The following is a 27607-nucleotide window of genomic DNA, read 5'->3' as shown; positions in this document are numbered from 1 at the left end:
AGTTTTTATGACCATCCTTGTATTGAGTATTTCTGCCTTTCAGTATATTTACACATCTGATACATGCATACCTGTATATATAGTGTGCAAGTGTCACCGAAATTTGGTAATAAAAGAAAACTCCTTAACACCAATTTAGCATGAAGAAGAGGCATTTCCTTTTATTGCAGCGCTGAGTGTCAGGAGGATAGTTCCTCTAATCAGGCACACATAACGCTGGTTCTCTGTCATATTTATACACAATGCGACAAAGATTACAAAGTGGTGCACTCCCCGTTACAGTAGTTGGTTCCTATTTCTTTGCCTAGTATGCAAACTAGAATGCATGCTCAGTTCCTTTCTCCGCCTCTGTCTTTTGAGTAGGTGGTATAATTTGGGTAGGGGGCTTATGGGTGGGTGGTCGTGGGGACCCTGGCCCAAATTACCTTTCCCCTAGTTTCTCAATACTTTGGTGTTGGTAATTGTTTGCTATATGCCTCAGGAAGATAAGGATGCTCCTGGAGGCAGTTAGTGTCCTCCCTTTCTGAAAACTACGTATATTAGGGCCTTGAAGTGTCTTGTAGGTCCTCCTTTTTATCATGATGTGTAACAGGTGCTCATTCTAAGAATCGTTAGCCTTCTACCTAAAGTAAAAATGAATAGTTTCTTATCACATATAATACAAGTAGGCCTTTGTTACAGGCCTGTCTTTTTGGCTACATAAGGATACAATACAATTATTATGTTTGTATAGTGATGTAGAAAGATCATAGTCAGATCCAAAATTAGTGGCTAGCACTATAGAAGCAACAAAAATTATCTTTTTCTCACCACTCACTGATTTAAAACACAACATAGTCCCTAATTCTTAAGTGAGGAAAATGGAAGTAAGGGCAAAATTAGCTTTCTGTGAACTGAATTGATCTGAAATGCCAGTGAAAGTGCACCTTACTAACTGATTAATCTCTAGGTGCTGTGATTTACATATGACAAGTGTCAGTTATGAACTGCTAAAAAGGCACTGGAATGTACAGGGAGATTGAGATTTCACAGGAAAGAAAATAAGGAATAAAGACAACTGCATGAGTATAAAGTGGCTGTTGATGAAATCAAAATCAGGCTGACAGAACCTGAAAAAACCCCCCACGTTTTTATTGCGGTGTAAAACACTGATGAATGTGAAGAATCGTATTTTCTTCCAGACTGAAAAAGGACACAGTTGGTCACAAAAGGAAAGGCTGAAGAAAATACTTGTGCGCAGTTCTTCTCCCTTAAGTGCTTGCCACAATGTAAAGCTCATCAGTGCTCGGTGAAATAACCCAAATTTCTTGTAAATGTAAGGAATGGTGTTCATTACAAGAATTGTTTTTAATGGCTCCCCTCTGGAAGAGCTGGAGTGCTTCGTCTCGCATCCTTGATGTTTCTAATAAATAAATGCATCTCCAGTGGGTGGGACAAGAAGATTAACTCTGATAAGAGACTGCAATAACTATATTGAAGAATGGGTTTTATAATTGGGGGCTCAGCTTTGCCTATGAGATAAATAGACAAAAATCTCATTGGCTGCAAAGGGCGTGTGCCTGAGTATCAGAGGTCAGAACTGACTGTGTAATTTGGAAATGAGAGTATTGCGCTGCTCCCTGTAAAGCTGTTTGAAGAGTAAACTATTTACTACTGATTGGAAATAGATATTAATAAGATTTTAATAGAGTTTGAGAGTGTTGTTAGCAAAGACCTTAATGGAAATATGAGTTTTCTGGGGAAAAAAAACTGCTGGACAGTAAACTTACAGTTTAGTAATCTGGAATGCTAAATGAGTAGTGTTTGAAAATTACTTTGACTGTGTTTCTTAGCAGTAGTTTACATTTTCTGGGAGTAAAAGAGATCTCCTTGAAAAGCAGCTGCATTCTTCAAATTTTAAATAGAAAAACTGAACACCTAAAAACTTCAGAATGTGCTGGAGAAGTAACCTATTTTCTGCCACCACAATAGTAGCTTTTTTTGTAATGAAAAAAAGACCCAATAGTTTTTTGGAAAGCAGTCTTCTACAAAATTTTAAAGCTTTCAACATGGGGTATTTGAAATGCTTTTTTAAGATTGATTTTTTTATGTGTCTTTCTGTGAATGTGGGATTAATTATTTTTAAAGCCACATTTCTCTTCCAGATTCCTTGTAATATTATTACTAAGACTGATTGCTTTTCCCCCCTCTCTTTTTTCCTTGGCCTTAACTTGTTCCCACCTATACATTTTTACTGTGTGATATGCAACTAGTGCTTACTAAGCATACTTTTGAAAAAGGATTTAATTCCGTGGAAGGTCACAGCAGAAATCCTATGTTCGTGGTCCTGTCAGTAGATGACACCTAAAAATAAAAATCTTAATTGGCAACCTGTTTTTCCCTACACTCTGCATTTTAAAATTCTTTTTTTCTTCTCACCTACATCAATTTTATGCTATCAAGACTGTCCTTATTATCCTCAAAGAGTCTTTCTACTTCGTGCCTCTTTGTGCACAAGGAGAGACAGAGACCAGGGTGCCTGGAGCCACTGCTGTGCGGATTATGCACCAAATACCGCTCCTCCCACATCCTTCTCTGGTGGGGCACGCAAAGCAAAAAACGTTGAACCAAGTGAAGTGAAAATAGGGTCTGACTTGCTCTCTCAGCTAAAGTTTTAGGGCCTGTTCTCTCCCAGCCAGAGCTTCTCTCTGCCCTAGCCCATAGAAATGTTAATTGTGGATGTGGACAAATGCAAATGGCTTTGAAAGGGTTTGCAGTCCGAACAGAAACTGGGGATAGGGGATTGATGGAGTCAGACAAGAGAAGACAAGGAACGGGTGAGTGGAGCCAGAGTGGTGTGGCAGCTGCCTGTGGCCTTGGCTCCTCAGGGGCCGGAGCACTGCCTCTGTGAATGGGCCTGAAGCAATGTGCACTTAGAAAGGGAGATTTGCAGCTAAGCAGTGGGGATTTTGTGAGAAAATGTCTTGGAAAGTTCCCATGGTCGTTCATGTCCTTCTTTCTCTGAGGGTGGCATTATGACAAGAAGCGGTGTTACTGCCCACTCAAAGTTAGAAGTTGCTGTATATCGTTAATGAGAGATAGAAAGGTGAGGCCAGGAAGAGCCTTACCAGAAACGCAGCTTATGTTTGGTCGAGTAGAGCAGGCCTGTGACCGATGATTGAAGGGTAGGGTGCAGTCTCTGAGAGTTAATGGAGTGTTTTTAATCTACAGTAAATGCTCACAGGACCCTGAAAATGGCCTTGAGTGCTCTGTGCCGAGTACCAGCTGTGCATTTCGGGACACAGACTTCTCTGAGACAGGACTTGGTCTGGGGAAGGTAGCGGGCTGGCTTTTCTGGAAGGACAGGAGGAGCACTGTTCTAGAAGCATGGCACAGAGCTGTGGCCTGCTGCAGCATGTCCCACCTCAGGCTGTCAGAGCCCCTTAGAGTGCACGCTTTTAACGTATTAGATCTGTTTTATCTTTTGCATGGTGTACTATGGTGGTTAAATTTCAGCTGAGGTGGATCAGCGAGAGCAGATTGTTCCAAAGGTGAAAGGCCACCAAAGAGCTGCCGAGCGGCTCCACAGGGTTAAACCGAGGGATGATAAGCTGAAATCTGACCTCACTCAGGCTGCCGCTCATTCGTTAAGTTCAAGTGTACAGAGTCTGTTTCTGAGAGGGACCCTGTCTGCTCTGAGCACCTTCAGCTGCGGGAGGAGGGAAGCCTGGGCAAGGGCTGAGGAGTCCGACCTGCTTTGGCCACACTCGGCACCCACATCTGCTGCTGGGGACGCTTCTGATGTGACTCCATGAATGTCTTTCTGCAGTGATTAGTGCTGGATTCACAAGCAGCACAGGTCACACATGGGACATGCTGTCAGGAGAAGTTTAAGAACTGAGGTAGCTACGTGGACAAATTGTATTTATTGGGTAACATGCACTACTAGCAAGATGTTGTTATTTGCCATTGATGCAGAAGCTAAATACTCCTTTATATATTTTTCCCCTGGGCCTTCAAATAAGGGCAGGTTAAGGAATGGTGTTGAGGTGCATATTAGCTTGGTAATTCATTGTCATTTATTAACTTGTACCTGGAGCAGAGAGGCAGGGTTGGGGGAAACTCATAGTCCTTCCATAAGGCTCTTTACCTTTAAAGGCAAAGTCCATATAGTTAGTATTTCTTATCGGAGAATCAAGCACATATGGTGTGAAAGGATTTGTGACTTGGACACACAAGAGGCTTATCTTCAGAGAGAAAGGTATGGCTTTTTTACTTAGGGGCAGCTAACAAGCGTCAGTTGTCCCAAGATATGGGGGGGTAAGGACGAGGTGCTTTTGTTTAATTCTAGATAAACTTGCAAAGTCAGCCAAATGGGAAAGTAGGACTTAATTTACTGCATTTACATTGTGATAAATCCACAATGCTTGATCTCTGATATGTTTTTCTGTAGGAATAAGTGATACTTATTACTTACCCCCCAAACTATGCCTTCTTTTTTTAGAATATGAAGACAAATTCAGACATAAAAGACATCTGAAGCTGTTTCTGAAATGTTAAGAACTTATTATGTTTTAACACAAGGAAGAATTTTGATATACTGTCGTAATAGTAGAGTAACTTAGTTTAGAAAGGACTACTGGAGATCATCTTGTCCGATCTGCCCCCTACTCAAAGTAGGGCCAACTCTGAAGTTAGGTCAGGTTGCTACTTATGTAATCCACTGATACTCTGAATCAATTTGTGGCTTTTGATTTGGTATATTCTACCGTAAGGATGACCTGTAACTTCAATGACATCATTATAACCTTTGCACTTTTAAAGAGGAATTCTTTGCAAGGTCAGTGGTAATTTTTGCCCATGACTTAATGAGGTCAAGATGAGACCTAGAGGTTTCAGTTTGTTGCCTTCTTTTTTCTAGTCGCAGCTGTACTTAAGATGAAAGATTCCTTTTGAAAACCATAGCAACATACATTTGCCAGGGTGAACCGAAAACTAGTAACATTAAGCTATAAAAATAGTGGCTTTCATTCAAAGAGGAAGCAAGATAGAAACAAATAGTGGCCTTTCTTAAACATTTGGACTCACCGGTTTACTTCACAAATTGTAACTTCAGTAATTCTAGTTTGTCCTCTTCCAGCTGTAATTAAGGTCATAGATACCTGACTAAACATTTATAAAAATTAAAAGCAGTAGGGGTACTGTCAAGCTGTAAGAATTTACACAGGCAGAAAGGCACTTTTGAAAAATTCTTTATGCATGGTGATGTTAGGAAGATATATACCATGAAGTTTGTGGAACTAACTGTTGTGAGTTGAATTAGAGGATTATGTAAATAGGATTACTAGAACTTGGATTCATTATTTCCTCTTTAATACAGACTCCTGTGCCATTCCAGATTGGGAGATACATATAGCAGAAATGTTAAATTAAAAATGTATTCCAGATATTAAAAGTAATTTTTAATATCTTGGTTTGCTTGTTGACAGTAATTTGCTTTGATACTTTGACACAATTCATCACTAACTGCTTTCACAGATATTAATATATCTTGTATCTTAAAATGCTAACCAATAATTGCTTTTTGGTTTATGTTTATAGCCGTCGGTCTGGCCAGTATACAATGAACCATGACCATTCCAAGAAGACTCCCGATGGAGCATCGTTTGACCGCTCAGGATCCCAGGACTCCTTGGATGAACTGTCTATGGATGACTACTGGAAAGAACTTGAAAACATTCATGAGACCAGAGGAAATAATCATGAGGAACGAGTAGCACTTGTAGTGAAGGAGCCAGATGGTAATGAAATCCGTTCTTGTGAATGATCATCAGTTTGCTGATTTAGGGATTTTTCTATAAGTCTTATTTCAAGAGGTGGCACCCACCAAACACACTTAAATCAAAAAGGAGGTCGCTCTTCTGAACATACACTGTTGAAAATTCTGTTGCCTCTGCTATGCATCACCAGAAACAGGCAGTGCCCTGAAAGAGAATCATATCGGAGATAAGTAATAGGCTGGTTTTCCTTTAAATGGTATTTGCAGAACATCAGAAAGGTGCCTCTACTTGCAAATCACAACAATCAAAGTTTTATTTGCAGTTTACTGTTAAACTGACTTACCCTTTCACTCTTTACGTATGTTGTTATTGTAGCTATTGTGGGTAGAAACCTCACACTCTAGAAGACAAAACAATGATTAACCAGTTTAAGTTTAGTGAGTAACTTTCTATGCTTTTAACTGTTGTGACTGTTCAGTTGTATTATTTTTGTTTCTCAGAAGCATCAATTATGGGCCATTCCTGAGGGCATGGTCTTAGAAGAAATCAGGCAATTTCTTTATTTTTCTTGTCCTATCAGACAAAAAAAAAGTAACATCCTTAATTCTACTCTTCTTTCAAAAAATATGTTTTAACAGTACAGCATCTGCCCCTCTCAGATTCTTAGAAGAGGCCCACAGTCTCAGTAAATTAAAATGGTGAGCTTTGCATTTTAGTATGGCCTCTACATGAGTGAGAAGAATGTGCTCCATTAGCTTTCAAAGGGATTTGCACTTCTGTCTGCCCAGGTGTTTTGAAATACCACTGCTGTTTACAAGTGCTCTGAAGAGGGTAGCAATGTGGCCTCTGGAGAAAGCAGCAAGGCTCCAAGCCTGCGTGCCTGGGGAGCAGAGCATCTGATGGAGCTGTGAGGCTTTCTCTGGAGCAGCAGAGCCCATCCTTTTGCAGTGCGTGAGCCTCTTCTCTTACCTAAGCTCACTGATGCTACAATGCCTTCAGGCTCTGCACTCTAGAACACACCATTTCCTTTTTTATATAGCCTTCTTTCCCCTAGTAACCGCTCCAGCTTGAGCTGCTGACTCTGGCATGAAGACCAAGTGAGTTGACTCAGTTGAGTTGATCAGCTCTAGCAGATGTTGCTCTGCTCCACGCTTTGCCTAATGTATAGCACCTCTCTTGGGTGCAGTTACTCCTGAATGTGTGGGATGCTGCACCTGGCTGATGGGCCTGCCTGGGCAGCAAGCTTGCTTAAGATGTGGCTGTGCAAAGGCAAGACAGAGGAGAAATGAGATATACCTTGCTCACATCTGCTCTGGAGAATAGGTGTAGCTCTTTGTGCTGGATTTGGCCACCCAGCCATGGCAAAATTTATATTTAAAATTTTGTGTCTATTTTCTGAACGCTGTTAATATTCAGGTGCCAACTTGGATGTGCACTGGGCGCTGTGGGAAACTGCAGCCCATAGTGAAGTCGACTTGCCAGCTTTGAAGTACTTTTAGATATCTGATAAATGGAAATGTTACTTGAACATTTGAGAGGATTGTTGGCATTCAGCACAAGCTCGGCTGCTGCAGACAGAACTTACTGTTTTGAAGAAAATATCATTAGAGAGATACTGATTTCAGAAGCAGAAGTTTTGCCATCGGTGACAGTATTTAATAGGTTTCTCCTCTTTCATGTGCAGTGATCTGTCAATAAAGGATACCTTATCAGCTATAAGACTAAAGCAACAATTGTTTTGTTGGCTGTCAGCAGGCTGGAGACCATGTCATAAGAACTGATTAAAAGATAGCAGTAAGGTGACTCCTGCAGCCTGGTTTGTCCTTCATTAAATTGAGCTAGTGGAGAGCTGTAGGATTAATGTATCAAGAAAAGTGGGCAGAACCATGTCAGTACAGGAGCTAAAAAGATTGAGGATTGAACTAAAAATCAATGAAGCAGCAATGATCAGAGGCTTTAGACTTCCCCATACACATTTATATCTAGGTACATTTATAAAATGGTATATGATTTAATAGAAGTGCTGGAGATTTTTATAAAGATTGCCTCATAGCAATCTGTATTAGATTAACTATTTTAAAAGCTTTGATGTCATATGTTAACCCTTTTGAAGCTCTTTAGAAACAATAGCTTTTTACCAAGTCATGATAGTGTAAATAATTGTTCTTAATTGTGGATCCCATTAGTACTTTCCCTGTGAACTGCATTAATTACATCACGTTATTAACATCCAGTGCGCTTAACAGTACTCGAAAGCCAACGCTTATGCCTTTTTCTCTTTGCCTTGCTCAGAGGGGGAACTGGAAGAAGAATGGCTGAAGGAGGCAGGTCTGTCAAATCTGTTTGGTGAGAGCTCTGGCGACTCCCTGGAAAGTGTGGTGCTTCTGTCCACACTGACCCGAACCCAGAAGGCAGCGGTAGAAAAGCGAGTAGAGACTGTCACGCAAACCATGAGGAAAAGAAACAAACAGCACCAGATTCCTGATGTCAGAGATATCTTCAGGCTACAAAATGACTCAAAGGGAAAAGTAAGTTCCTGTCTGTCATTTTGTTTGATTCTGGCAGAGAGAAGACAAGGACATGTAGGCGTGGGAGGAGAGGGACACACAGACACAAAAGGGCTATTTCCATAAGATTTGTGTCTAACTTTTCACTGATTTCCAAGGGAATTTTTTACTGAATTTATGTGAATAGTGTTGGTCCAGACTTGACATTACATTAAGCAATATTAGTATGTAGAAAGAAGTATGTATATTGGCCTTGTAGTACTTAAAGGTGATGAATAAAACAACCACTCCAAGTTCAAGATATTAATCTGAATTAATTTTAACACAGATGCAAAACTCATGACAACAGTCACCGAAAGAGCTACTAAAAGCTCACTTTTGTCTTTGGGTAGTAGTGCCCTGCAGCTGGTGCAGCCGTCCTCAGGGGTCTGCCAGATAAGGGACAGTACCTCTTAGGAAATAAAAGGGACATCAACATGACCTCCTCTATTTTGGCTAGGTCTTTATATCTGTCAGCTGGTGGCTTAGACCCTGTACTAACTCCCTGTAGGGCCTGTGTGTGTGTTAAACTGTGTGTCAGTTGCTCTGACAGGTCCTGAAGGGTCCCTATCTCCTCTCATGGAGTATTGAATGAGAGGAACAATCCGTACGCAGGAAAGGGGAAGGAGAGAAATAGAGACTCTTATTAGAAGAGTCTCATTCATTCACTCATGAAGAGTCTCATGAGTGTGACAGAGTCTCTCTCTCACACTCATCTTCTGTGGAGAAGCGTATGTGTCCTCTCTGCTTCCCCAAAAGCAACAAGATCATCAGCCATAAGAAGACTCTGATCTGATGAAAGTGCAAGGCTAGCTTACCTGACCTCAGCCCTGTCCCTCATTCTCGCTGCTGCTGCCACCATTCAGCAAATGGTAGCAGTGATGAAATGAGGGGATTTAAGTTCCTCCTTCCCCAAGAGCTTCCTCTCCTTTGGCAACTTCTGTCAAATTCAGTAGAGGTGAAATGTAGTGGGGGGAGTTTGTAAGCCTAAATGTATGTTCTGGAGGCACAACTTCCCTTTCACTGTTCTGCTTTGCATGTGGTTGCAGAAAGGATATTAACTCCATAAAAGCTTTCCGGGATCTGATTTGGAATTGACTACACCTGAAAATTACAAGATCTAATAGCAGAGCAATTTAGGTAAAATATCATATAGCTTAAAGCAGTATAATTTCCCTTTCAAGTATGTTATTTCAGAAAAGCAGAAGAAATACTCATGTTCCTGTATTTAAGCTACACATTGTAATGCTTGAAAATTGTATGTCACAGTGTTCAGGAGACTTCTGTGTCTCTTAAACTACATGTTTTGATATTGATGACATCAGTGAGAAGTAATGCAAGCAGACAAATTATTGTAGCCATTTAAGATGTATAAAACAGAAGGTTAGAATATTATTAAATGTAGAGATAACTGGAAAAAAAAAAGAATCCTTCTAAACCTGTCTCCTTGACTAAAATAAAATAGTAGAAGTGTAGGCCCTCAAACGTATACTACATTCCTTTCTCCAAAGCAAGGTAATTAATTGTGGTTATTCATCTAATCTGTCACAGAAAGCCTGTAGTGAAGTAGCTTCTACAACCTCTCTAGATAACTTGTGACAGTGCTTTGTTACTCTCCCATCATTATAAAGCTTTTTATGTAACAAAAGAGGACTGAAGCCATCTGCAGCTGCATGAAGTCATTCCAGTTTAATAATAGCCTCCAAAAATCCTGTAACCTCCCTTCACCTGGAGGAAAGCAGGAGGAAAAGTAAAACAATAGTGTTGATGTTTCGTATCAATGCAACAATTGTGTTGATGTTTCTATTAAATTTCCTGCCCTATTCCCAATGAGAAGCTAGACTTTTGGTACCTTGACAGCTTCTGAGTGTGCTTCTACTGCTCTGTGAAACAGTAATTATTTTCTGGGCAGTCATGCTATCTTCTTCCACCACTCGAGATCCCTGACTTGAGAAAAAAAAAGAAATTAAAAAATACTGGTTTGTGTTGGTAGGAGAAATCTTTAAAACTTGAATTTTTTTTCTCAGTAAGTATGGAGTTATACAGTGCTTGAGTAAAATACAATTAAAAATCCAGAGTGTTAAACATTCATTGTTGATCTGAGTTGCCGAAAAGATAATAAAAATAATATGTGGGTAAAAATGTATATGGGTATATATATGTATAGATTTTCTACATGTTGTGAAATATTTTTTTCTGTAGTAGGTGTCATGCAGTTCATGGAATGTGGCAAATTTGAGACTGGGTAGCGCAGCATTGTAGAAAGGAGAAGATGGTTCAAATGCTTTCCTGTTTTGTTGTCTCTTTGAAGTGTCTTAGTTTTGCTGTTGGGAATCTAAGCTGTAAGCACAGATATTAATGTCAGGCTGCCCTGCAAAAGGGATGGAATTGTTCTGTAGGGGAGGCAACCATGTAAGATTTTGTAAGAGGAAGGAATTTGGACTGAGGCAGTCAAAATGTCTCCTCCAGATTCTCTTTCCATACCCTTTCCAGTGCAAACTATGGCATCAGGTCAAAGAATACGTTTTCTTATTCTTTGCAACTCTGGAGAATTAAGTCTTATACCCACTTACCCTTTTAGGAAGAGGGAGAATGTACTTAATTACTTCTTTTTTAATTAATTAGATTTCAGATCCCCTTAGACTTCGGCAAGGGGTTTTCTACTGAAACACACAGGTGTGCTTCTGTACGCTCTTGAATTGCAGGAGTATGTGTTTTAATTCTGCACTGATTCAAAGGAGTTTCTACAACCATGCATTTGGTTTTTATAGCCATGCATATTTATTCTTTCTTTCTTAGGTCTGTGATGGAAGTGAACCCTCAACTGTGAGAACAAATGAAAACAAAAATGAAACACAAGATGGAACAAAAGGTAATACCTCTTCTTTTTTTTATTTCTTTTTTTTTTCCTTTTGGTTTGTAGGCTTTCGACTACACAAGCTGCTACATAGGTCCATATTTCCAGTAACTTTTCAGCAAAAGAATATGAAATTCTTATGAGAGACCTGTTCTGGCCTGTGTTGTTATAGTGTTGTAAATTTTTTAAGTGTGGCTGTAGATAGTGTCCTTTGTGCCATCTGAGAAGCCTTGTTTCTTACCAGTTATCATCTTATAATCAAGTCATCTGGGAGAAGACTCCTGTCATAGCTTATGCTTAGGTCTTTCCTGATCCTTAATTTATCCCTTCTGGTTTATCTCTGCTGTACAGTACAGGAAATGAAGCACTACACATAAACTCATCAGTGCATACAAGAAAACAAAAAGAAATGGACTATAAACATCCAAAGAAAGTGAGAACTGGCTGTATATCTGCAGCTCAAAGTGAAAGAAAAGCAGGGATGGAAGAAAAAGGTTGGTTACCTTTTTAAGGAAAATGGAAAGGAAATAGAATTCTGTGTGTAGGACTGGGTGATGTTCAGGAGTGCATGATTATACAAGAGGGGTGCAGTACCCATGGAAGACCCCTCCCTCTCACTGCCAGGTAGGACAGAACATCACAGAAGTCCTTAGCTGATTCCATAGTTTCTGAGAGTATGAATTTTGATGAAAGGCTTTGACAAAGCTTTCTGCTGTTCTTCAGGTCCAATCATAAAAGAGTGGCTGCCTGCATCATCTTAGATTTCTTTGAAGTAGGGGTTCCATCATGTCTGTTATACAACCATACCCATCACTGTAGAGATCAGGACACTAACTGGGAGCCATTTAAGATTAAACTTTAAGATACTACATTGCTGTTCTGCATTGTTTCTGCGTTGGGTTTTTTTAATTCTTTCAGGGGACCAGATAGCACATAGGTGTTGCTGAACCCTACAGCCACTTAGGCAGGCAGGCAGATCAAGTTCCCTACTGCAAGTTACTTACCTGTAATTAAGCCACCAAATCAACTTGTGTTCCAGTTCTAGAATACTGACCAGTAATATTCTGGAAAAATGGATTAGACTTAGAAAACAGCAACAGACAATACAGGATGTGCATGGAAGTTGAAGTGGGAGAGATGAATATAAACCACCCTGAATATCACCAAATCTGTGTGTTTCCAGAAGTGCTGTTAATCCTTCCCTCTCTCCCTCACTCTCAACAAACCTCACTCCAATAAGAACAGTAAAAAATTGGGAGGACTGCCAGACTGCTGGTTCAGCACAAGGGAAGGAAGAGATGCCTGGTGCTTGTGTCAATAAACTGCACTGTAGGATTCAGAGCTGGAAAATTACCAAGCAATTATTACAGAATTTTTATCACATCTGGTTCTTTTTTTTTCAGTGGCCCTGATGAACCCTTCAGAAATGGGAAGTTCTGAAAAGCAAATCCCATATGCTAGCTCTCCTCAGCACAGATTGCGATGTGGATGGCAAATGCAGCCTGCTTACATCCTGATACACTTCTGCTCTTGTCAACATGCTAAAGTGGGCTCTGCTCCCAAGATTGGAGCAGGAAGAAAAAATCAGTTCAATTTGCAGTCAGACCATGCAAGTTCGGTGGTGTTAAAAGCACCGCACCTGTTTCAGTGCTGTGCTGTGATGTCTCCTCCAGAATGATGAACAAATTAGTGTTATACAAACAGTGAATGAATTTAAGGCAAAAAGTAAACAATGCCTGATATTTCAGAGATACTAAATATGAAATCTAAAGACATTATTTTAAAATGGAAACCCCTTTGACAGAGAAGTAGTACCAGTTTTACCTGAAAAATATGAATATAATCTCAGATGTTATAAAAAAAGTCCAAAGCTTAAATTGAGATGTCTTAAAACTGTTAGCGTGAATGACTCTCACTGGCCCTTCTCCAAAGGTGATCACTCTGTTCCTAATTTGGTATTTGAATGCTGCATTCCCAAGTGCTTCTGCCAGACTGAATATGATAATGGTTTGCCCTTAGAGCATACATGGGCTGTGTGAACCTGTGCTCACTCCTCCTTTCTTGCCAGTCTGACACACCTTGTTTCTTGCCTAAAAAATATAAGCAAACTGAGGGAATAATATGAAACCATTACATTTTTATCCTTTTCTGCCTGATCCTGCTCAAACAGAATAGTTTAATGAGTTCCTACGATTTTTTGTTGGTGGATGGATATTTGAGGTTTTTTGGAAGGACCCTCACTTACTGGCTTTAAGTGCCTCTTTGTTTCATGTAGGTACAGAATGTGTCTACAGGAAATGAAAATTCAGAATCATGTATTAAGCTGTCAAAAGACATTATCATTTTATCAATCCATAACACTCACTAAAGACCTGCAAAGCTAGCAGTATGTTCAACAGCTACAAAAGAAAAGAAGTAATTCTCTTTGAATGCCTGTGAAAAGGAGTAAATAACCATGTTGGTTGAGACATCTCAAGAAATAAAAATGAAAGAATAAAATAGATGAAAAGCTAAGTTCTCATTAGCTTAAATAGGAGAGCAGCAAGTCAGTTTACTGTGGGACTGCAGTTGTCCTTCTGAACACATAGGATTAGCTACAAGGGAGGAATCTTAGATAATACCTCTGTATAAGGGCAACCTCAAAGCATAAGGATCTGGCAAATGGATGAAAGAATTGCATGTGCTATGTGTAATATGAGGGGGAAGAGCTGTCATGTTGGCTTCTTGATAGGGAAAAAGACTGAAATGTGGTTGTGTTTTTTAATTAAAGACTTTCTGCTTTTCATTTTATATGATAAATAAGGAATCTATGGCCAGAGTGATACAGTGTTAGTGAAAATATTACAAAGTTTTTTATTTTCTATTTAAAATAATTTATGAATTAGCTGTTTAGAGAAATGCTTTGTCAGTGAAAAAAAAAAAGAAAAATCAGCCCTTCTACCTTTCCAATTATAAATTAAGATCTATCAACATAGCTCCATTGGGGTACACTCTAGATTCTCTAGCAAAACTAGGAAATAGCAAGGCTGAAACTTCCAATATTTCCATGTCCTATTAAAAAGAAGCCCAAAACATAACCCCTATCCCACTACTGAAGAATTTTATGTGATTTTTAAATAGCACTGTATACCAAGGAAAGGGTATGGGACTAATGTAAAATATGGTTTCCACATCCTTGTAGACAATATTTATGTTTTTCTGTATCACGCTTGCATTTCTCTCATGAAATACTGCATACAGTTGGCAGGTTGGCAGAACACCAAACCTGCTTCCTCTTACAGCTGCTTCCTAGTTAATGAATGCACAATAGGAGCAAGGCTATACTATCAAGAAGAAACTCCCAAGAAACTCCCGGCAACAGCAGCATTTCCAGACCTGTAAAATGTGCACAGCATTACCAAGACATCTGCTTTACACGGCACCTTCGTATGACCAGAGGGCTGAAATAGGAGCTACTGCTTTATTGTTTGTTAACATCAGATCCCTCCCAGGCTGGTAGGAAGTATGTAGGTCATGTGTAGGCCACATTAGCATGACAAAAGTCTTGAGCGATGGGGAACTGTTTTCATTTAGTTCGGATGCATTAAACAGTTTACATGATGTATACAGTTATACACACAGGGAGACCAAAGATTGAAGCCAGGAATGAATTTGACCTTGGATATGTTTGGTTACTGAGGTCTCCTATGTCTCTTTGCCAAAAGGAGCAGCTCTAGTTTCAGGATCAGCTTAATCTTTAGCGTATGCCCCAGACATGTTTCGGGGTCTATGGAGAGTGAGCAGAAGCCACTCTGGAAAGAGCAAGTGCAACAGGCAAAATTTGGAAATGTTTTATTCTACTCTCACAGCATTGCTTGGTTGTAAGTAGAGTCAGTGTTAACTCAAATCCACCTTCTCTCTCTGAAAGTGTCTCAGCTCTAGATCAATTACGCTGAAGTGGGAGTGGTTGCGTAAAGCACTGTGCCCTACCAGAGAGTGGCTGTGGTGGCTGCAGCCACTTGCCTGTCATTCAGGTTCCCTGAGTTTGGCCCTGGCAGACTGAGGTCATTTTCAGGACTCACTCTAAGGAATATCAGAGACTAGTCTTGTTTTGTGTATAGTCTTTCAATTTGATGCAGATACAATTCAGAAAAATTTTCAAGTAGGTGTAAATTCCTTTTTAAACTTGATGCTTCATATGTCGTTTGGGTTGCGTGCTTGCAGCTCAGCTCTTTTGCAGACCACTAAAAGTATCAGTGTAGAGCAGCACTTCCCTGACGCCTTGTCTCTTAATCAGCCTATCTGCAGCCTTTCCCCTACTTCAAGGTCAAATGTTGCTGTAGCTGTAACTATTTTCTGGGAATTTTTTTCTGGCTTGGCTTAGCATAGTTATTCCAGGCCATACAAAAATTTCCCACAGCAGTGTGAAGAAATTAATCTATTATGTTATACAATATTCTTATACTAAAGCATATGGACGGCTCATGGTTCTCCTCCTCAACTCATGTCCATTTCCATCCCACTTTTCCTGCACTTGTGGTATGTTAGCTCTGAACAGGCTGCAGTCTCCTCTACCTAGGAGCCAGTGGCAGAATCATGGTCCCGTTGAAATAAGCAGGATTCATTTGTTTATATTTGCACTGGTTTTAATAAAGTCTGAATTTTATCACAAATACTTGCAAGGCATTTGTAATGTCTTGTACAAGGAACCTTGTCCTGGATGTGTCCTTTAAGAAATACCACGTCACGAGAGAGTGGAGAGATCAGAATCTTCCTCTGGCTAAATTTTTTGTGTGCTTTGTATTAAATAGCCTTACTTACAATATAATTTTCCTCTTGCTTCTTTCATGATATATTTTAACTTCAGACTGAAAATCAATGGTTGATTTCCTATGAAGTTAGACTTCTTCTTTTTCTAAAAGCAGAACTGCCTCTTCCTTTTTTCCTTCTGGTTTTTTTTTTTAGTTTGTTTGGTTTTTTTAAACAAAAAATGTTCTAAATTTGTCTAGTGTTTGATTCCTTTAAGGAACAAAGAAAGAGAAGTAAGGCCACTGTTGTATACTTAGTCTTCCCCTGTATCATGGAAACACGTCCAAACAGTTTTGAGGAATTTAGACTCTTCAGACTGAGGTGAGGACTGGAATGTTGGGACAATGACATGATCTGTGTACTCCCTGTTATTCCCAGATGTTAATGCTTTGGATCATAGAGGAAACATTCTCTATTGCTTTTTAAATTTTAAAGCAGAAAGAATTGCTGGTTTGGTTGCTGAATGTTACAGTCTTTGAGGCTGGAAAGTGTTTGATGGCAAGAAACTTAGGATGCCAAAGCTATTTGGCTCTGGAAGATCCTAGGAATCTGCTGTTTGTTTGAGGTGGATTGCTTTATCTTTTCGTAATAGATAAACAGGAGAAAACTCCATGTGTGGGCAGAATTATTCAGGAAAAACTACAAAAGATGGACTCTTGTAAGAAGCTAAATTTTCAATTGACATAAAAAAATGCAGAAATCAGTGAATATGCAACCAGAAAGTCAATCCCGTGCACAGCATTAACTTCTACTTGGTTTTAAACTTACTCTCATGCACTGAGTGATGCTCAATTGGGCTGCCATTGATTATTAGTTTTTCTACTCTGTTTTCAGGTTCAAAGTTCAGTCTTAGAACGGATGAGCAGAAGAGCCCACTTGAAGACATGCCTTTTTCAGACACTGACATCAATTTGGAGATATCTTTTGCAGAACAGGCAACAAATCTCAAAGACAGCTCAGTAGGCAAAATGTGCAAGGGTGGAGGCGGTGACACTCTTCTCCCGGTAGGTGTTTCCTATTTATTGCTTCCATTCTTTGTTTTCACTAGTGGTACTGTTTAGATGACATTTATCTGATAGTGGGTGAATTAATTACACTTCGAAGAATGTTGTCGTATCCAGCTTTGTGGAGATAGGCCTTCTCAAGATAACTCATTTTTGGGAATAGTTTTCTCAATAACATGGAAGTAATTACTTTTATGTCTATTTATGTGTCGTGATGTAACCTGGCCAGCAGCCAAAAAAACCACACAGCCATTTGCTCACTCCCCCCCACCAGTGGGATGGAGGAGAGAATTGGAAAAAGGAAAAAAAAAAAAAGAAAAAAAAGTAAGACTTGTGGGTTGAGATAAAGACAGTTTAATAGAAAGATGATGATGATGATGATGATTATTATTATTATTAAAATAATATATGAAAAAGAATATACAAAACAAGTGACGAATGGCACAATTTCTCACCGAAACTGATGCTCAGCTAGTTCCCGAGCTGCCTCGACTCCCGGCCAACCCGCAGTTATATATGGGTGTGACGGAGCACGACATCATATGGTATGCAATATCCCTTGGGTCCGCTGTCCTGGCTGTGTCCCCTCCCAACTTCTTGGGCACCCCCCCACACCTTCTCATTGGCAGGCCAATATGAGAAGCTGAAAGGTCCTCGACTGCTTGGCAACAACTAAAAACATCAGTGTGTTATCAACATTATTCTCATCCTAAATGCAAACCACAGCACTAACCAGCTGCTAGGAAGAAAATTATCCTAGCCAAAACCAGGACATTATGTTGTCTTTCTGGCAAAATGTACTTTATATGTAAGCAATAACAGACTGGTAATATTAAGCTGGAATAGTGGCTTAGTGGTAGTTGTCCTTACTTCATTTGTTTACAGCTCTTTTTCCTGTTGCCTGAGGTGAGATGCTTTACCTCTGTAAGAAAAAACTCTGTGGTCATTTAAAAAAGGGTTGGTGAATGCCTGTAGAGACCTTGTACAGTTATCCAATGCAGATAGGTGAGGGATGAGAATGAAGAACAGAACGGTCTATATAAGTCTAAAGTCAAGTGGCAGGAAATTAAGGATTAGTTTGTGCTCAGTTTTACTTTCCAACTTTTAATTAAAAAAGGGTCATTCTGAATTAATCCAAATAAATAAAAAAGAAGATCCTCCAAGGATCTCTTGTCTATCCTCAGGCATCTCTTTGAGGGTCTCTCTCTATGTAACAGTTCATGAACATGCAGTTACGTATGACCTGTAAACAAATGACTGGTGTGAAAAATGTCTCTTTTTTTCTAACAGTGTATGCAAACATGTCTGAGTAAACATAGTGTCTGAAGTAATAATGTTTCACAGTTCTTCAAACACTTAATTTAGATAAGGACATGTGCAGTTTTTCAAATAGTATTTACCCCATGTATCCCAGTTCAAACATTATAAACCAGACACTAATGGATATTTAGAAATGGATTCTAAAGTGTTTGAGTCATGTTTCTCTAATGCAGCCTATAACAAGGAAATGATAGCTATATTCTAACTTACTTCTGGATATATGCATATATATATATAGATGCATACTACATACTTTGGCTATACTTTTAGCTAGGCTTATGAAGGATTGCTCAAAGGCATGGCTATGTGATTTCTCCTTCAATGATGAAAGGAGTGGCAAAATGATAGGAAAAGGGAGTTACCTATTTAAATCTACAATTTGTATTTGTTGTACATTGGTCATCAGCAGCTATTGTTGTGTTTGTGCAAGTCAAGGTAGGAAACTGACTATATATCTACAATTTGTAAATTATGTTTATGTTTTGGTATGTGTCATTGTAGTCATAGCCACCAATTCAGCTGTGCTATCGCTGCATCTGTACAGCATGAGAAAATAATTCTGGAGTATAATGTATCTTTCCAAATGGAAGAAAGTCTTGTCAACCTGCCTGCTTTGAGTCATGCACACTGCTAATGTCAGTATTGACCAACAGTCTTACTTAGAAGCCTGCTGGTGAGAGATGGATTTAAAAACCTCTATGAGCTGGGAAGTGCCTCTCCCTCACCCTCTCGCTCAATTCCTTATATTGGTCTCTGACTGCAGCTTCTGAGCTTTTAATGCAGTAGAAATGAACCATAGTTAAGGATCCCCCTTCCCTAAGAAGGGAACCCCTTTATTGTTATTTATATGGCAGCCAAATATGTTACTTTGTGTGCCTAAGTGCAGAGGGATTTCTATCCCAATTGTACATGCATAAGATTGTTCATGGACAGCTATTGCCACTATAAATTGCAAAAGGATGCAGCAGGTTGTGGGGGGAGGGGGGAGGTGGTTACAAGCAACACAAAGCCAGACTCTTCTTGAAAGCACACAGCAAAAGGACAAGAGGCAGCGGACACAAGTGACTACAGGGGAAATTCTGTTTTGCAAAAAAAAAAATGTCCCTGTGAGAGCATTAAGGACTGGAATGGGTGCCCACAGAGGTTTTGGGGAGTTTTCAACATTCAGTTGGACAATGCAATGAGTAACTCAATCAGACTTTGAATTTAGCCTTGCTTTGAGCAGGGGAACTAGATGACCTCCAAAAGTCTCTAGGAACCTAAATCCTCCTATGATTTTAAGATCATCTGCTATTCAACCTATTTGGGGGATTTTCCTGTGATTTACTCAGTGATAGCAGGCTTCATGATGAAAGGTTGTGCCCTGAGGGAAGCATAGCCTTTGAGGTAAATAATTTGTTATGACTTGGACTATTGTCTGTGCTGCATATCTCTGCTTTTAGAATTTCAGATTACCGAAAGACAAAACAGGTACGACAAAGATTGGTGACTTGGCCCCTCAGGACATGAAGAAAGTCTATTCTTTAGCACTGATTGAATTAACTGCTCTCTATGACATACTTGGGACAGAATTCAAGCAGCAAAAAGCTGTAAAAATCAAAACCAAAGGTGAGTCAGTGTTTCATATTCTGAACCAAATGGGTCTGGTTTAATCCAATAAAACAAATGCATCCAATTCTTTATGATTTTCCAGCAAAAAATTTATATTAATATATAAATAGATATGTAGGTCCTGAGCAGCATTTAATTATACACCTTAAAACTCAAAGCACACTTTAAGCAAGTTTATGCACATAGTCACTCCAGCTACGGGACCGTGCTCTCTGTCTAAAGTTAAAACTCGAGTCAGTCACTGAGCACATCAGCCAAGGAGCGAAGAAGGGGAACTATCTTAGTAGTGTGCTGTGCAGATAGAATTGCTTCACAGAAGTTTGTATGTGCTGATACATTCCCTGAGAGGGCACGTATATGTGCTCTTTGTGAGTATTCTTTTCCTGCTTTCCCGAAAGTAGGTACTGTGCCACTTCTACCTGACTTTTTTGCTTTCATTGCCCTTGCCTGGAGATGTTGTGGGAACCTTTCTCACCTGCTTTCCTCTTCTGTCTGGTACAAGCATTCCTGTGTCACATAGGCCTTGCCCATCCAGTATTTACTCAGGACATAATGCAGTTTTTATGCTGAATAACATCATGTTAAGTGGAAGATTAGGGCTGTTGCAGAGGATGTCGAGACAGCTGCAATGCATCATTATCCTCTGCAAGGCATTGGAGCATAAGTATAATCACAGTGCTTTTCTTGGGAACATAGGACACATGGAAACCCATTTCAAGATGCTAGAGGTTTTCAGTGCTTTGTTTGTTTTCTGTATTTCTGGCTTCTGCTAAATGCTTTACACGAGCTTGAAATGTGTTACCAGTTAATCACAAGCCTGCTTTGGTCAAAACCCTGTTGTCAAGGTTCAGTGAATGTGACAGTGCAATAGCTCACTTTTAATAATTGAAAGCAAGAGAGAGGGTTGAGAGATATACAGCAAGGTACAACAGATTCTTCAGAATATTCTCTTCAGTTTACAGTAGTAGAAAAATAACTTTTTAAATGCAAAAGGCATACACAGAAACATCTGTGACATCTTGATCCCTTAAATGCATTTTCTTCTTACAGAAGTGCTTGTACTTTTCACTAATAAAGAGACAAAACACTTTCTTCTTTTGTATTTTGGGTCTTAGTTTTGATTGGTTCTTCTTACCAGATTTATTGTTAGTTGAATTTCACTTATAGCATTATTATCTGAATAGGCAGTTATGAAAAACATTGAATTGATTAAAACCCCTGTTTTTCTCCAAGTTAAAAAAGATGACCTAGACTCATGGAAATGTGTAGGAAATAGACAATGACACGTAACCCTTTCTGCCAAACAGATCTACTTTAGCAATGTAATGCCTTCGGTGCCTTGCTGCTCTACCTGACCCTCACCTCTTCACTCCTGAAGTGTTGTTTGGCCAATTGATTCATACAATGGTGGATCTATTGGCTGTTCTCTTTTGTGCTTGAATACATTAAGATGATGAAAACATAATTCTTCAGTGGAATGCTGTGCTTCCAGCCCTGCCTTTCTATTTGCCTCCTACAGTTTGTTTCTCCAACTTCATCTCAGTAGAAATTTTTATTATTGACAAGATCTTCAAGGTGATCTATGGGGTGTGGATACTGAGTGCATATATGAGTCTCTACATATTTTAGAGATAGACTTTTTATGCTGACAGAGATACAAGAACTCCCTGATTTGGCACTGAAACTGATGTTTCTTTGACATATATCACATTCTCTCAAGGGCTGACATCTTTTTAGTAATTACAGCTGTTTTGTGCTCCATATGGGCCTGGCATCATACCAAGCAGGAGTTTTTAGCTACATATAGTGTTATAGGCTGTTTCAGAAAAATTGCACATACAGCAATTATCAGTACTTCTGACAGAGAAGTTCTGCGTCAGCAGACTTTGGGTTAGTAGTTACTAGTATAGCTCTCTCTTAATGGTCATTCACTTTATTCAGCTGGGCCATAAACATGTAGGAGTCCCATTTACTTGAAGACTGAAGCTAGTTTTGCATCAGGGCTAGATTAACTGAGACCAGATTCCATTTTTTAAAATTTGCATTGCCTTAGCACTATTGTAAAGGCCATTTTCTAACCAAGACTTAACTGTACTTTTGCTTATTAAAAAAAAGGCAAAAAGCCACCTTTGGCAAGATGGCGATCTTGTTATCCTGCCAGTGTTGTATAATGCAAAAGCATAGGGGTTGAAAAGCTCTTCTTTCAAAACCCTCATAGAGAGAAGTATTCAGAGTAACTCTGGGTGATAATTACCTCTGTCTCATTTTAGTAGCCAAATTTCTGGGTATTTTACTCATGCCATTTGCATCTTAACTAGAATAACTTGCATTGAGTGATGCAGATCTGCATTGCAGGGTCATCATCACACCCATTCTGCAAACCAGAACCATGCAGATGGTTCATTTATGCAGTTTGCTTCACCGTACTGCAGAATATGTGGATGGTAATTTGAAGTCAAAACAGACAACTCCTGATTCATGGTTGAAGGAAGAGATGAATGAATCCTTCTAGCCAGAATGCTTTGTGTAATACCTTAGTTGACGAAGACATTCAAACACTTTGAACAAAAGGTCAATAGCTCTGAATGTATTCAGTAGGCTTATCGCTTCAAAAATGTGGGTTTATACCATTATCACATGTACTGGAACAGACGTGGATAATATCTCAGTTTCTTTTGCTTTATTCTTCAGACTCTGGCTTGTTTGGTGTTCCACTGTCAGTTTTACTGGAACAGGATCAGAAGAAGGTGCCAGGAACCAAGATCCCACTGATTTTTCAAAAGGTAAATAGGCATGAACAAGTCAACTTGTTACGTACCTGCAAATGACAAATAACATTTTGTCCTGGATTTATTTGCTCCCTATCACACAGTTTTTAGTATATGACTCTAATCAATCAAAGTTGTTGTAACTTTTATTTGCAGCTTTACTTACTAATTCCAATACTTTGCTTTGTATCAGACATATTTTGAGTTAAAGGAATAAAGTTCATTTTTGTTACAACTGATTTAGACAAGTTTACTACCGAACCTGTGAAAACTGACAATCAGTGTCAGAACCCACTGCAGCCAAATCCCATTTCATAAAGAGGATGTAACTTCCATCATTAGTAGGGCTGCCTTTTATTTTTTTCGGAGCAAATACTTGAAATTCTCAGTCCCTGACCCACAGGCTGAACATACCTTTCTAGGAAGTGGTTTTCTTCTTTCAGAAGTGATTCCGACCACAAGGCAGGTGGCTAGGGAGTGGGCATCAGGCTGGATAACTGCCTGTGGTGGTAGCAGCAGCCCTTTTCCAGAAGATTTGTTGCTTTAGTATGTGAAGGGACGCTTTGGCCTGTTTCGTGTCATGGTAATGGGAAAGATAATAGGAAAGATGATGGAGAACCTAGATAGCAGGTCTTATTGCATGAGAAGGGAGAGACCACAGGTGTGGACCTGTCCTAACTGACAGAAACTCAGTGCTGTGTCATCACCATTTCAGTAGGTTTGGGGACCTGCTTGTTAAGTTATCTTTCAAGAAACAGAAAACAAAAGTAGTTTTGCATCACTCTCTCAAAACTATTGCCTTGTCATTCATGCCAGAAATTACTTCCTCAGGATCATAAAAATACATTTCTGGGAAAGATCCTATCTGGAAAAAAAGATATCAAATGACAAAAAGTGATTGATCACTGTGCTATCCTAGCAACATAGTAAGCACAGTTCTTCAGGAAGAAAATTCTACATAAATATTCGTAGCTTACAGATGTGATTTCTTTTGCAAGGTGCAGGTATCATTTGGAATATAGTTTTTCTTGAAATGAAAATATGAAAATAAAAAGTTTTCCATTTTTTCTGCCTGTTCTCTACAGTACATGCTTTCCAAGAATAGGGGCTTTATATAAAGTGCAAGAAAGAACATTCTTGTGCATACTGCTTTTTAAATGTACTTTTGTTATCACTTAAATGAAACAAACCAAGCTAATAGGAAGGCTGCTTAATTTAAAAAAAAAAACACAACAACTTTTAATAAAAATACACCTAGCTTTTATTTTATTGAGGAATTATGGTTAATAATAATGGCATAATTTAGCCTAGGGGTTTTCCAACTGGAAAATCTGAGGGTAATACCGATCCATGTATCCCCACCAGAGGTTTCTACTCATAGTAACTCAGGTCTCGGCCTGCTAGTGAAGCCATGCAAAGCATCCCTGAGAGAGATGAGGAGGGGATTTCCTGTAGGCAGGAAGCTGGTGGTGGCCAGCAGCCATCTTTTGCTGCCTGCCAAGGGGGCACTTGTGAGTGAGTGTGTGCGAAAGAGTTGTGGCCGCCAGAAGTGCCTCCCCCTGGATGTGGTGATGGTGGCAAATCACGCCTGCAGCGTCTTTGTGTGCAACAGATGAGAGTGGCAGCCACTGCTCTGGTGTAAGCCTGGTACTTGGATGCAGCCAGTTAGCTCTTTTTTCTTTTTTCTTTTTTCTTTTTCTTTTTCTTTTTCTTTTTCTTTTTCTTTTTCTTTTTCTTTTTCTTTTTCTTTTTCTTTTTCTTTTTCTTTTTCTTTTTCTTTTTCTTTTTCTTTTTCTTTTCCTTTTTCTTTATCTTTTTCTTTTTCTTTTCTTTTCCTTTTCCTTTTCCTTTTCCTTTTCCTTTTCCTTTTCCTTTTCCTTTTCCTTTTCCTTTTCCTTTTTCTTTTTCTTTTTCTTTTTCTTTTTCTTTTTCTTTTTCTTCTTTTCCTTTTCCTTTTCTCTCTTTTTCTTTTTTCTTTTTTCTTTTTTCTTTTTTCTTTTTTCTTTTTTCTTTTTTCTTTTTTTTTTTTTTTTGTTAACCAAGGAAAATATATCAGAGTGACACCTTTAGTGCTGTTTTCTTACTTTGTGGCTTTTTCTGTCTGATCTGCTTTGTGGCATTTATCAGTTACATAAATACAGTGTTAGGTAAGCCCCCTTTAATTTCTGTAACTGGAGAAAACACAACTGTGTTGCATAATTTTTCTTAGTCAAGAGCTGGCACAGGAAGGTATGTAACAAAGGCACTGCCCTAGTTAAACATTGTGAGAACCATTTATGCTAAAGTGATGTCATCAGCTTTTGACATTTACAAATTTCTTTTCAATACTCTTAGATCCATCCTTCAGTGAATACTTCTAGGCATGTATTTTAGAGAAACAGAGTTTATCATGTGTGTCTTAAGTACTTTTGCAGAATTTTTATTTATTTATCTAAGCCACATGTAGGATTGCAAACTGTTGAGTTTGTTAGGAGAATGCCAGGATTTTCAAAATTGAAGCTTCCTTAAAGTTTAAGAGCACTTAGGTCTTCTCTGGTAAAGTTATAAAGAAGCATATTTGTGAGAAAGTTGTATTTCTAATGTTATCTTAATTGTTTTGATTCAGAAACATTTTAATAAGGGTAGTAATTGGAATTTATTTTTGAAGACAGAGTAATTTTGGAAAAAAGCCTGCTTCAGTCCCCAAAGGAGGTCTAAAAAAATACAGTTTTCTTTTTTAATAAAATAGATAAACTCTCCTTTAATAGTGTTCATAAAACAGATAAGAGCCATAGTAAAAGGTTTTTTCTACATCTGTAATCTATTTGTAAACTGTGTTTGTGTGTCTACATGTTACATATGTGCATACACAAATGCATGCATATACGCAAACAGACATAGATACATAAAGGCTCTGGTATATCAGAACTATCTACCAGTAATTTTTAATTGGCATCTTTGTTCATGCATTTTGCTTTGTGTTTGACAGCTGATTTCCCAGATAGAAGAGGCAACTCTGGAAACAGAAGGACTTCTTAGAATACCAGGAGTTGCAACAAGAATAAAGGTAAAACATTGCACAGATTCTCAACATCTCTAAAAACTTCCCTGCGCTTGCTGATCTCATTTTATTGTGGAAATGTATTTTAATACCAGGTTGTTATGAAAATTTTTAAAAACAGGAAGCAAAATTTCTTTACAAAGAAAACTGAGTATATTAGCCAGGAAGCTGATGGTTTCACCCAGGGTAGTTTTGGGGAGAAGACTGGAGTTTGAGTTTGCAGGAGAGTCAAGGCTATGTTTCAAACTCAGTTGTGTCAAAATCTCATTAATATCCAGCCTTTTGCTTTTTCTGTGAACCAGCTTAATCATCTGAACAGTTCATACTTAGTCTTTCTAGTTCAGGAGGAAGCTTTTCTCTGGCATTGTGAGCCTATTTTAATAGCTAACCTTAACCTGTGTTACAGAGCAAGGCAGCCAGCATGCACTGAAGAACTTATCACATTTATTTTTATGAACAGCAATATAACTACTCAGCTCATGAAGCGCAATCTTGTTAGGCACGTCCGTACTCACTGACACTTTGCAGAGTGAGTGCCAATTACATGCAGAATCTTCCCCAGTATTTGGCTTAATGCAGGAAACTAAATACACGGTATGATTCAGGCCAAGCATCAATGTGTTAAAAAGGTGGTCTGAACTGGCCTTAAATTCTAAACAGAAAGGACCATTTAAGTGGCTTCAGCTGTCCGAAGATGTCTGCCAGCCTCTGTCATGTAGAACTCAGTCCAGCAGCTGGTTCATTAGAAACAACTGAAAAAAGATAATACTATGGAAATTGACTTTATTTACCAGTAACTAAAATACTATTTTTTTTTACAATTTTCCTCCATTCTGTATTTTCTACTTTTCATCAGTTCTGCATTCTGGAGTGATTTCGGAATGATTTTGTTTATTTGTTTATTCTTTGGATTTATCAGTTTAATAGGATTTCCCAAGCAGGGGATCATTCACTATTTGACTTTTTCTTAGCAAAGATGTTAAGTTCCTTTACTTATTCAAATACAAATTTTTGTAGAAAAACAAAGAATTTAGCATACTAAAGGACTGATGTTTTTCTCTTCATTTTCTTAAACTTTTTTCTCCTATAGAAAAATAAAATTCCTCATTATGTAGTTTTATAGAAAGGCACAGATAATCTCAAGAAAAAATATTTTGCTATCTTATTCTATAGATTTTAGAGTTATTATTAAACAAATATATTGCATATAACCCATAGTTAAATACATTTACTTTAAAATCTAAACATTGATGCATTAGGATGCATAGTTGATGTTTCTGCCTTTGTCTCTCAGATAAAACAATTCATTTTATCTGGATGTTTAATACTGCATTTGCCACAGTGATTGGTCCGAATGTGGATGTAGGAACTGATGAGACTCGGAGGCAGAATTTTCACCTTTATTTCTAAAGCTTGCCTTTGTTGATGATCAGGAAATCATACCCACTTGACTTTAGACATCTGAGTTAGGATCTTTGCACCTTTGAACCCCTTACCTAACCAGTGGAGACAGAAGATGTCTCTGGAAGACAATTGAGAACATCCCATTTTTATATCCAATCTAAGTGCCCACATTTTCTTTGGGCATAGATCTATTTTCTGTTTGGACAAAGTTAAATTTAATGAGAACAGTATCTTAAAAATGTATCTAGTATCCTCTATCTAATGTGCCCTTCTTGTCCAGATAAATAATTAAGGCGATATATTTCCATAGGACTTCCCCTCACTTCATCTCACATCCTTTACAAAACAAGCCAGTGTCTCTGTCCTCCTTTTCTGTCTGGAAGAACTGAGGCAAGAAGGGAGGGACTTGTGAGAGGTGCCTCAGGACCACTGGCCCTATGCTGAGGGCACTTCCCACTCTGCCAGACTGGGAAATAAATGAAGTGGGTGCAAGGCTGGGACCAATGCTTA

The 27607-nt window shown here is 38.8% G+C and overlaps 1 protein-coding gene across 5 annotated transcripts in view; it reads left to right on the top strand.

The window, feature by feature from the left end:
• Positions 1-27607, top strand: part of ARHGAP18 (Rho GTPase activating protein 18) — a 100725-nt gene that overhangs the window by 55421 nt on the left and 17697 nt on the right. For 4 of the 5 annotated variants that reach the window (XM_075748055.1, XM_075748054.1, XM_075748057.1 and 1 more), the window contains exons 2-8: positions 5581-5780; positions 8052-8287; positions 11105-11177; positions 16785-16954; positions 19717-19882; positions 22577-22668; positions 25622-25699. In XM_075748055.1, the coding sequence (XP_075604170.1) occupies positions 5581-5780; positions 8052-8287; positions 11105-11177; positions 16785-16954; positions 19717-19882; positions 22577-22668; positions 25622-25699 (1015 nt within the window). Of the gene's footprint in view, positions 1-4147; positions 4241-5580; positions 5781-8051; positions 8288-11104; positions 11178-16784; positions 16955-19716; positions 19883-22576; positions 22669-25621; positions 25700-27607 lie in introns of those variants that run through there. The other variant, XM_075748058.1, reaches the window with a different exon arrangement.

The sequence above is a fragment of the Balearica regulorum genome, chromosome 3 (assembly GCF_011004875.1).
Source record: "Balearica regulorum gibbericeps isolate bBalReg1 chromosome 3, bBalReg1.pri, whole genome shotgun sequence".
Taxonomy (NCBI): Eukaryota; Metazoa; Chordata; class Aves; order Gruiformes; family Gruidae; genus Balearica; species Balearica regulorum.
Note: the sequence above shows the minus strand (reverse complement) of the source record. Positions and strands in the feature narration are given on the sequence as shown.